This window comes from Phocoena sinus, chromosome 18 (genome assembly GCF_008692025.1).
Source record: "Phocoena sinus isolate mPhoSin1 chromosome 18, mPhoSin1.pri, whole genome shotgun sequence".
In the NCBI taxonomy this organism is placed as follows: Eukaryota; Metazoa; Chordata; class Mammalia; order Artiodactyla; family Phocoenidae; genus Phocoena; species Phocoena sinus.
Window position 1 is genome coordinate 5,237,331 of NC_045780.1, and position 11,792 is coordinate 5,249,122.

The 11,792-nt window shown below is 57.2% G+C and overlaps 1 protein-coding gene across 1 annotated transcript; it reads left to right on the plus strand.

The window, feature by feature from the left end:
* The first annotated feature begins 453 nt into the window (after nt 1–453).
* Nucleotides 454–1,721, plus strand: GSX1 (GS homeobox 1). The gene is made up of 2 exons (XM_032611743.1): nt 454–865; nt 1,342–1,721. The coding sequence occupies exons 1-2, from the start codon at nt 454–456 to the stop codon at nt 1,719–1,721; spliced, it is 792 nt and encodes a 263-aa protein (XP_032467634.1).
* The last annotated feature ends 10,071 nt before the right edge of the window (nt 1,722–11,792 follow it).

Here is an 11,792-nt window from a genome sequence, read left to right on the forward strand (position 1 = left end):
GAGAAAATAAACCCGCAAAGGGGAGAGGAGGGGGCGAGGGCGCCTGTTACGGCTTGGGTGGGGTTGACAAGAATGGAGTACATTATGCAGTTCATTTAGTTAACAAGTGAAATAATGAGGAAGCGTGCAGAGTGAATGCCAAGAGAAAAGGCACAAAAACCCTATTGAGAGGCCCCGGCCGCTCCTGGCGTAGCCCATCACATGGCAATAGTCCTATTTAAGCGGCGCCGCCGGCGCCTTTCAGCACCACTAGTGCTGGCCAGCACCCCGCGCTCTCTGGGCGGCGCCCGCGGCAGCAGCGGAGGCGCCTCCAGCCCCGGCTTCAGCGGCGCCTCCGGCCTCCCCGGAAGAGGCAGCTGAGCGCGGCCGCGGCCCGGGGAGGTGCGTGGTGAGCCCCGAGGTCCGCGGGGCGCCGGGAGCGGGCTGGCGGCGGGGCGACCGCGCACGGGGGCCATGCCGCGCTCCTTCCTCGTGGACTCGCTGGTGCTGCGCGAGGCCGGCGAGAAGAAGGCGCCGGAGGGCAGCCCGCCGCCGCTCTTTCCCTACGCGGTGCCGCCGCCGCACGCCCTGCACGGCCTCTCGCCCGGCGCCTGCCACGCGCGCAAGGCCGGGCTGCTGTGCGTGTGCCCGCTCTGCGTCACCGCCTCGCAGCTGCACGGGCCCCCCGGGCCGCCCGCGCTGCCTCTGCTCAAGGCGTCCTTCCCGTCCTTCGGCTCGCAATACTGCCACGCGCCCCTGGGCCGCCAGCACTCGGCCGTGTCGCCCGGGGTCGCTCACGGTCCCGCGGCCGCCGCGGCCGCCGCCGCGCTGTACCAGACCTCCTATCCGCTGCCCGACCCCAGGCAGTTCCACTGCATCTCCTTGGGTAAGGCGGGGAGTGGGGGAGTGGGGAGGTGGGGCGGGGAGGGACGGGACCGGGCAGACGAAAGCTGACTAGGCGGGCATGGGGGATGAGGACCCTGGGCGTTCTGCGGGCGATGAGGGCCATTTCGGGCCCCTGAGTGGACACTCTGGGTGGCGTGCGGCTGGAGGGACGGGACAGGACACGGGGAGGGAGGGTGAGGCAGAAGGTCCAGGCCCTGGCGGGGGCTCCCAGGACGAAACGAGGGCTGGGGCTCAGGGCGCTCCAGAAGGGAGCACGGGGGCCGCGTGACTCCGGGAGTACCAGGGTCCCGAGGCTTGGCGAGGAGGCACCCGCGGTTACGCCGCTGTGCATTGTGTTCAGGGCAAAGAGGTGGGTGAGAGACCAAAGACCCGGGATTCTGACGGCCGCCTACCGGAGGATCGGGCCCACAGCGAAGGGTCTGATCGCTTCCGTGTCTGCACCCCTACCCACTCCAGACAACAGCTCGAACCAGCTGCCTAGCAGCAAGAGGATGCGCACGGCGTTCACCAGCGCGCAGCTGCTAGAGCTGGAACGCGAGTTCGCCTCAAACATGTACCTGTCCCGCCTGCGCCGCATCGAGATCGCGACCTACCTGAATCTGTCGGAGAAGCAGGTGAAGATCTGGTTCCAGAACCGCCGGGTGAAGCACAAGAAAGAAGGCAAAGGCGGCAACCACCGCGGCGGCGGCGGGAATGCGGGTGCCGGCGGGGGCGCACCGCAAGGCTGCAAGTGCGCGTCGCTCTCCTCAGCCAAGTGTTCCGAGGATGACGACGAATTGCCCATGTCTCCATCCTCATCGGGGAAGGACGACCGGGATCTCACGGTCACTCCCTAGGCGCACGCCTCCCCGGGTCGCCCATCCCAGACACTCCCCGCGGCTCAAAGACTGGTCCTGGGACGCAGCACCGTTTCCCAGGCACCCACTGCCAAATGGCGGCCGCGCACGGATTTGGCACGGCTTTGCGGAGGTCCCCGGCCCTGGGAAGCGCCGAGAGCTTGGCACACCTGACCTTGCTATCCCTACCCCAGGGCCCGCGGCCGTCCAAAGCGGACTCCGAGCTGTGCACACACTGCACGCGCGCGAATCCTTCTCAGTCACGCAGCACAGCGGCCCGGCCCAGCGCCCTGCTGGCCGCCGGCGCCTCCCCGCCCGCCCTCTCTGGACTGGCTCAGGCTTCCTCGCTTCCTCCCCTTTCTCCACCCTGGGTCAAGCTCGGCCTTTGACGCCTCGGGTGCCCATTCGCTCCCCCCTCCCCCCTTTACGTCTTTCCCTCCCCACCTCTTTCCTGCGGTGATTTATCCACGCTCCCACACCCCCAGACACATTGATGAACGTCTGGGTTTTGTTTTTCTTTTCCTTTCTCTTCCGCTCCTCGAAGTTCAGTCGTCCCTCCATCAGACCTTGCTGTGCCCATGGCTCCTCTCCCACGAGCGAAATTGCCTCCCGTGGTATTCGTGTTGGGGAAACCGATTCACTTTGTTTCGGCGACGCTCTGCATTCCCCCAGAGGCCGGCTCTCTGCCTCTGACGACCCCTCTTCTCCCAGACCCCGGCCCCGCCCCAGCCTAGCTTGTAACTGTAAGGTCTCTGTAATACCAGAAGATATTTATTTATTTATTTATGTACAAAAGTTTAAATAAACTTTTTTTTTTCTTAGAAATCCACGTGGTTCGGGATCCCCAGGCAGGTTGGGGCTTCCTGCTGGGGCCGGGCGGGGCTGGGTGGCGAAGTCCAGCTCCGCTCCTCTCCTCGCAGCTCGTCAAGCCCTCTCTGCACCCTCAGCCCCCGAGACTCCGCCTTCGGCGCCCACCGACCGGGTGCGCTCCCCGGTCTCCTGTCCGACTCGGGCAAGGTGCACCCCTGCAGGAGAGAGCAGAGCCCTGTCCGATGGGAAGGACGGGCGCTCCCCGTGCTGTGCCTGTAGTCCTGACCCCTGCAGCGCCCCCGTCCCACCTGGGATCCGGCCCCACCTCCAGCCCCCTTGGTTTGGCTGTCCTGACTGCCATCTCCAAGGTCAGCGACCACTTCCGCGCGAGCCGCTGAACTCAGTCCTTTGCTGAGCTCGGATGGATAACTTGTTATTGTTATCAATCTATTTGTTTTAATCTATCGTATTTGTTAGCGACAAATTCCCAGCGAAATGGCGCAGCCTCCTCTTGGAAAGGCCGGCTCGCTTTGCTTTAAGGCAAATTCCATTAGCGGGGTCCCTACTCCCAGACCGCTGGCCGCGATTTCGGGGACCCAGAAAGATTCGGCGCCGGGGTTCCCGCGAGGGGTCCTCCGTAGCCGGAGCTGGTGGCTCCGAGACGTTGCGTTCGCACGGATTCTTGTTACAATCCCACAGCCCCCTACGATTTATAATGCACCCCCCAGCCCTCCTCTGGAGATACGCTGGGGGTTTTACTCGTACGTGGAGGAAGAGACGCAGGAGGTGCGCGGGTTCCGCGGAGGCGGAGGGCGCACGGCCACCGGAGTGGGTGTTTCTGCTGCTCAGGAAATCGGATACGTGAAACAGCGGATCCGGATTCCCACGACCTCCCCAAGCCCCCCATTCCACGTCCTAGGGGCCTGGTTCACTTCTTTTCCTGCCAGAAATCTCTCCGACACACACACACACACACACACCACGCACACCCTGGAGAGCGCCGGACTCATTTAGGCAGAGCAAACACACGTGTCCTTTCGGCGAGAAAGGCGCTCCAGTTGGGGTTGCTCAACAGATGCGTGGTCATTTGAGTGCGGGGTTGTCTCTCCAGTTCCGCTAGAATAAAGGTGGGCGCGTTCTGGCTCCCCACGGAGAGGCCACTCCTGGTTCCCCCTGGAGCAGACGCATGGGTTGTGCCCCAGGCAGATGAAAGCCTGTCACGCGCGCCCTTGGCACCCTCCCTCTGACCCCCATCCCCATCAGTCTGAACCCCAGTCTCACGGGAGACCAGTTCTCCGCCCTCCCAGGAGGGGCCATTGTGCCAATACAAGACGAAGCCGAAGCCGGGGTGCTTTAAGGCACACCCTGAATAGAATACCAACGAATGTGTTATTATCAGTGATTCTGACGCTTTCCGAGTTTGGGGCGGCTAACCCGCTGCTCTAAGAGCCCTTCGGTAGTGAACTTTCGCATCCTTTAGCGCCAGCGCTGCCCACCAGTGTACTTTTGAGGTTTGGGACCCGGCAGCAGCAGGGCCCCCAGGGGCCAGGTCCATGGTGGATCCGAAGGGCTCGCTTTGAGCCAGCACCTTTCCTGGATTTATGGGGGTCGGGAGGTGCACCTGAGACAGGCTCCCGCTGGCTCTTGGTGACACACCCCCTTACCAGAAATGCAGTTTCGGAGATGGGCTCGAGCTGGGGAAGGCGGGGGTGGGTGGGTGGGTTGGCGTGGGGCGGGGGAGGGGCGGGAGAGGTGCCTTACTGAGGGAGCCGGAAACTGGGCTTGGAGCGTGGTGAAGAGGTTGGATCCGCCCCCCCCTCATCTCAAGCTACCCCGGACTTCTTCAGTGCTGCCATCCTATGCAGTGGCCCCTCCTGTCCCAGCTGCTCGCAGAAGCCGCAGATCCACTGCTGCGCGCCGTGTCCACGCGGCTCCAGTTCTCCTGGGAGCGCGATTTTATCCCTCTCATCTTTCTCTACCCAAGACTTCACTCCCCGTCCCGCTCCAGCTTTTTCGCTTTCTGGTGGGCTTTCCTGGTGAGCATGGGAAAAAACGCAGGCTCCCTGCGGCGTGTGGTTACCAAGGCGGTGACAAGAGGGCGACGCTGCGGAGTGTGGACGCGGCTTGGGCGCGCGGGGGCTCTCGGCATCCAGCCGCCGCCTGCAGGGGCGGCTACGGCTTTTGAGTTCCAACACTCTTTAGTCCTCACTCTGCAGTCTCTGTCGGTCCAGACCGACTCTGCTGCCAGGGTTGGGGCCAAGGCAGGCGCGTCTGCAGAAATGGAGCTTCTTATTTGGGGAGACAGAATTCAGTCTAACCACCCTATTTTGAGCTGGAATTTGGGATTTGCAAGGCAAATTGTGCAATTAAAATCAAACTGAGTTATCTTATCAGGACGAAATTTCCTGGAAATTATCATTGAGTGTGACTAATCCACATACAGACCCCTGAGTTTATTTCAGGGACAGCATCTTTCTTTTCTCTGTGGTTTAGTGGCCAGGAGTTTGGATGCTAGAATCCAAGTGACCGGCTTGGCAACCCATTTCCACCATTTACTTACAAGCTGGGTAATCTTGGGCAAACCACTGGTTCTTCCTAAGCCTCGGTTTCTTCATCTGTAAATGGGGATTGTGTTAATAGTTCCTTTGCTGGGTTGTCGTGCAATATTAAAGCATGGAATTCACATAAATTGCTAAGCACAAGGTCTGCCGAGTTTCAATAAATGCTAACTAACAACACTGCTGTTGTTGTCACTTGTCATGCCTATAGCTGTGCCCGGGGCACAGTGCGGAATTATTTTCTGAAAGCTGGAAAGTGACCACTCACACACAGGCTGCTACCCAAATCTCCCACTGCAGGGCTGGAGAGCACGCACAGATGCAAATACCTCCAGGACTCCCTGGAGTCCATTGTTCAGAGTCAGTAACGGTCAGCTCTGCTTGGCCAGGCACTGCCCGGGTGCCGGGACTCACTGAAGGCCAGAGAGGGACTCTTTCCACCTGCATTTAGACCAGCTCCTCAACTTCCTCACTACTGACATTTTGGGCTAAATAATTCTTCCTGTGGGGACTGCCCTGTGCATTGTGGGATGTTTCACAGCGTCCCTGGCCCCTACCCACTAGATGCCAGTAGTACCCCTCCCGCCAGTTGTGACAAGCAAAAATGTCTCCAGACACTGCCAAATGTCCCCTTGAGAACCACTCTTCAGGTTGAGAAGCACTGATTTAGACTTGGGTCTTCTCTGCTGAACTTGGCCAGTCCACAGTGGTCAGGATTTGGCAGCCTAGCTCCAAGCCCACCTCTCTCCTTCCCTTCATCCATCCCTCATGGAATAAGTGGACCTTCTCCATCCGGAGCACTGGAGTCTGCACTCGGGAGGGGCTTGAGAGGAGGAAGGGGAAAGAGAAGATGAGTGGGGGTCCGAGGGGAGAGACCAAAGATGCCTGCACAGTGCGAGCATGGCCGCTAATCTGGACAGCCCTGGGCGTCTGGGTTGAAATGGTGAATCAATCCGAGGCGTGCTGGGCGAGCAGAGTTTACAGAGCCACTAGGGCCTTTCCAAGAACACCCTATCCATTCGTCCTATGACCTGTAGACAACGGGGCTCCCTCTTCCACTGTGCGCATGGGTACCCACAAGACCAAATTTGGGGGGAAAGATTTCAGGAGCCTGGGTGGTATCCCCATCAGTCATAGACACACACACTCACCGCCACCACCATTTCAGACTTTCAATGACTGAAAATCTGAAACTAGAAATCAATTCTTTTTAACTAAGGCCTCCCATATTTGGTTCAACACAAGTACCCCTGAGAGTAGCTACCACTGAGTACATCGTTCACTTTTTCTGAGAAAAGCTTCTGGAAGGGCAAAGAGAAGAAAGTCCCTGAAGGGGAAGGGATGCAGGGGACGTGTAAGAGCAAAAAAGGGGGCGGAGATCAGGGGAAGGGTCCCAGAAGCCTCCCTGGCATGGATCAGGGGTGCCTGGGTCATGTGCCCCCAAGCCTGAGCTCTGGGGATGAGCGAGGTGCTGTGGGATGATTCAGAACCGGACTTGCCCACAGAGTCAGGAATAAGCTGATTCCAGTGAGGCAGTAACACCACCCATCCAAGGCTTCCCCAGTCTCGCATGTGGTGATCAACAGGTGGGCTTCTAATACGGACACCCTAATAGAAGAGTGTGTGTGTGTGTGTGTGTGTGTGTGTGTGTGTGTGTGTGTGTGTGTGTGTGTCTGGAGACGCTGAAATGAAAGGAAGGTAAAGAAACTTGGAGGAGAACCAGGTTACCCTGTGGTTGAATGCCCCGCTTCAGGTCATCCTGTCACTATGAATCCAAGCCCTGGTTCTTCTAGAAATCTCCCTGGAAACCACCAAAATATCCAAGGCCTTGGTCCTGGCACCTTGCATCTTGGTGTCCAGGCTTCTGTCTGTGAGTGGGCCTTCCTTCCCAGCTGGGGAGGAAGTGCTGCCCAAGGCACATTGGCAGGTACTCGACTGGGCATGGTTTCAGGCAATAGTGGGTGAGGAAGGTGCTGCCCTCAGGAGCCGCCACAGTCAGGGGACTGGGCGTGAGTGCACACCGGGGCTCAGATCCCTGCAGAGAGGAGCTTCCCTTCCTGGTCCCGTTGGACCCCAGGCTTTTGGATCACGGGAGGCAGGGGCCACCTCCAGAGGCTCCCTGTTCCCAGCAAGTGCCAGAGAGAAGCAGACGTCTGCCTCCTTGGTGCCCTGATGTGGAGAGTTTGTCGAGTAGCTCTGTTATGGGCTGGATTTTGCCCCACACCCCCAATTTATATGTTGAAGCCCCAACCTGCAGTACCTCAGGATGTAACCACGTTTGGAGATGGGGTCGTTGAAGAGGTAGTTAAGGTTAGATGAGGTCATAAGGGTGGGGCCCTAATCCGAGACAACTGGTGTCCTCCTAAGAAGAGGAGGAGACATCGGACGTGAGCACACCCAGAGGGATAGACATGTGAAGGCACAGGGAGAAGGTAAAACAAGGAGAGAGGCCTCAGGAGAAATGAACACTGCCGACACCTTGATCTGAGACCTCCAGTCTCCATAACTGAGAGAAAATAAATTTCTGTTGTTAAGCCACGCAGTCCGTGGCATTTTGTATGGCAACCCTAGCAGACTAAGACAATTTCTGATCAGGGTGGGGCTCTCTAGACCCACACCCCCCATGCTAACATAAGAATACAAGAAGAATGTAGAGCAAAGAGCACTGGGCTGGGCGTCTGGCCCCTCTGAGGTAGCTGTCCCCCTTGGACACCTGAGGTCCAGCCCCAGTTATGCCACCAACTTTGGACGAATCATCATCTTCCTGGATCTCAGCTCCCTCTTCTCTGAAGTCGGGGGTGTCACTGACATTAGTGAGGTTTCTTCTTTTTCTGACCAGGACCATTCCCCCTCTCTCCAATAAGCATCTAGATTTTCTTTTTTCAAATGTAAATTAACGTAAGTTCTGGAAAAAAAGGAGGCATCCACTGAGGTAGACATTTACACATTGTGGGAGTTCCCCAGAGACAGGGTCCCAATTTCCACGACAGAATCCAATGAGGATTAGATATTTACTGCTTGTCCCCCTCCCCAGCAAATCAGGCATGGGCATAGGACCTGGACCCAACATTTTCCCCAGAAGTCTGAACCTGGAGGGGAGTGACACAGAGTTGCATGTTTCAGTTAGAGGTTATTTCCTGTGGCTGTGAAGCTGAGAGCCTCTGCGTGACAGCAGATGACCTATGGCATTGGTAGAGGGAATTGCCCAGGGTGGGAGCCCCAGAGGGACATCTAATGAGACTGTCCAGTGGCGAGACCTTGGCTGTATCTACCCTCCCTTCCTGCCTGGTTTCCAGGCCATTTCACCAGCTTTCTGTGAACTATCAGAGGCCTTTCAGTCAATACCTTTCCTGCTTACGTAGCGGGAATTTGTTTCTGTCGTCTGCAACCGAGAGCTCGGAGTGACTCAGGAACCCGTGCCATGTACGAGCTATTTAGACCCTGCAGAGGACTGTGAACAGCCCTGGGACAAGCACGACTGTTGTGTCCATGGAACCGAGTCTCAGGTCTGACCGGGTGACCGGTACTGCTTTACGTAGGATTCCCTGGACGGACCAGGGCTTTTAGGCTGGTGCCCATGCATTCCCTTTGGACGCGCCGGGGCAGTCAGACTTGAGTGGATAGTTTCAGAATTCATCATCCAGATGTTACGGCATGAGTCACAGCTGGAGCATGAGCGGGCCTCACCCTGGAGCAGCGCTGGGCTTCCTGGGGGCAGCAGGAACAGTCCCTCCTCCCATTTTCACACCTGCAGGGAAGCTGTGCTCAGGCCCGAACGGAGACTCAGGACACGACCTCTCCGTTGGTCCTGCCTGGCCAGGCCCCTCTGAGGTGGCTGTCCCCCTTGGACCCACATTCACAGAACTGCTCAGTCTGTGTGGTATTTTGCTCTTAACAGGGAGGAATCTCCCCTCTCTCCAAGTCTCCCCATGGTAGTTAATAATCTCCTAGAGGCGCTTGATAACTTTTCTAACCACCACCCTTTCTATGACTCGTATCAAAAGCTGAATTCAAGCTACTTTAAGCTAAAAGGCGTCTCTTGGCTCACAGAACCGATTAAACCGCCAGTGGGACTGTCCTCTCCAGGAGCTCGAGCGAGTGATGGTGTGGGGAGACGGCTCACCTCCCCCCTCCTCCCTTGGCTTTGCTCCTCTCTGTACTTCTGCCTCCTTCTCTCCTGCTGTAGAGGCTCTGTCCTTAGAGGTGGGACAGCCTTGAGTGTGGGGCTGGGGGCAGGCAAAATGGGGCAATGGCAACATCAGGCTCCAGGCTTACACTGTCCTGGCTAAGCGGCCTTGGCCAAAAAGCAAGAGCGTGTTTCTCTCCCCGAGTCCTGTGGTGATGGCAGAGTGGTGGCAGGGGTTGTCCAAGGTGGCAACCCTAGAGGTGACCATCCTAATCACAGACCAGCTCTGCCTGAACCACATGTCAATCCAGTGGCTGTAGGCAGGGGTGGCACTCAGGTGGACACTACTACGACTGGAGGTCCGGGAGCGCACAGGAAACGGGGTTTGTTAACTTGTTGTCCAGCAAGGTAAACAGCCTGGCTACCCACTTCACACAGCTGGGGGTCTCAGACACCACGGCCTCCCTCCCCTGCCCGCTCCAACGTCCAAGCCTAGTGGCTGCAAAAGCGATTCCAAAACGAAAACACCAAACCATTTAAAAAGTTGCCTTTGACACAAAATCTGACTCTTTCCTACATGATACCTTCAAAATTGGCTTTCTAAAGGACTCTTACATTTGTCTTCCTCTGGGGACAAAAAGGCAGGAAGGTCTCCCCTTCCACTAAGGAACAACTCTCAAAGCCCAGCCCCTCTCCTGAGAGCTCGCAGGATTACCAATTCACGTTGTTTTTTTCTGTTACACTCTTAAAATTGGAAAACTGCACACAGCTATGTGTGTTTCTATCACCTGTGCCACGGTGCCCAGTGCCCCTAGATGAATGTCTTCTCAGGGGCCAGGATGCAAAGGAATTCCAGCTGTATGAAAGCCGCCCAGTTAAATGCCCTCCGACCCCGGCTCCCTCTCTGCTTTGCTCTAACAGCCACTGACCTGTCTGTGTCACATAATTCCTCTTCATAACCTTGGCCCAATACACCAAGCCTAATATGACACATTGCTGGATAACCACAACACCCTTTCCCTCTAGTATCTTTTAATTAAAATGTAAATTTGCACATGCCCAAGTTATACCAACTCCAGCCCAGAAAGACGGGTTTAAGCTCTAAAAGGATTCTGAAATTCTTTCAACAACTTAAGGCACTTTGGGGATACGGTTTGTATGAAAGATGCTTCAGAAAATGAAGTTGTCATGTATTGTACGTATAAATAAACCTTTCAGCTCCCTGGCAGAACCCAAGCTCAGTGGGGCTGGAAAAGCATTCTGGGTGTTGGCATGCAAATGAGCGTGTCCACAGCAGTTACGGGGCACCTCGGAGCGGTAAACAAGCTGATTGTCATGGGAAATGTAGTCAGGCTGCTCTGTTTGAAACTGTTCTGCAAATCCCTTGTTTGGTTAGATTTCTGAACGTCGAGTTTGTGAACTCAACAATACAGCTGAATACCAAATTCCCAGTCACACCATCTTTGGACGCCTGACAGCACTGTGCACACCATAAAGGGCCGGACAAGCAGGCATGCCCAATTAGGCTTGGAATGCACACACAGGAGGCTGAAGTGAGACATCGCCGCCATCAGGATATGGCCAGAGTGCAGACGGGCGGGCGTGCGGACACCACAGCCCTGGCTGCGCCCTGCCTGGGCCAGGGCTGTCTTCCTCCGGAGCTGTTCCATCCCTCCCACTCCCAACCTGTACAGCTCCTACTCAGCCTCCTGTGGGAGGGGACCAGCCCGTCCCTCTCAGGGCAGCACGGCCTCGTTCACGCCATGGACGAGTCCAGTGCATTTTCTGTGCCGGCGCCTGGCTGGGCTCTGACCACAGAGCATCGCTGTCTGCATCCCCATGTGTCTACCCACCCAAGCAGTGCTCCTCAAGGCAAGACACTGGGTCTGACCCCTCTGTGTCCCCAGGTCCCAGCACCATGTGTTTCCTCTTCTGTCCTCCTGCTGCTGCAGCCCCGGCCTCTGCACCTCCCTGCTTGCCCCCCTGCTCACCCCGGGGGAAAGGGCTCTGCTCTCCCCTCCAGCTCCCTGCCCACCTTTGCCTCCAAACTCACGCCGAGGCCTTTGTCAGCTGCCTCAAACCCACCCCTCTGAAGAGCCCACCGTCCGGGAGGCCAGCCCTGAAGATTCCTTCCCTGGAAAAGGGCATCTGCTTCCCAACAGCCGTTTGCCTGTGATCCTGGGGTGCATGCGATGGGGCGGGGTCCGGCAGCAGCACCTCCTGAGGGGCCGGGCAGCCCACGTGGAGAGTAGCTTCCCCGTGAACCCCCGACTGATGGTGGAAATGTGAGAGGGGAGCAGGCACGGGGAGAGAAATAGGTAACACGCTCCTTGGCCACACTGTACTTTTTTGGGTAGAAGTTTGGTCATGGAGATGAAAATGTTGTACATGGTCTTATTCAGAAATAACTTAGGTCCCTGTCTGGGTCTGCCTCTGTGTGTCCCCTCTTAGAGTCTGAGATCAGATCACTTCCATCACCCATTGTTATGAGAGGAACTGTATCCCCCCAAACCCATAGGTTGAAGCTCTGAGCCCCAGGACCTCAGATGTGGCTGTATTTGGAGTGACGGCCTTGAC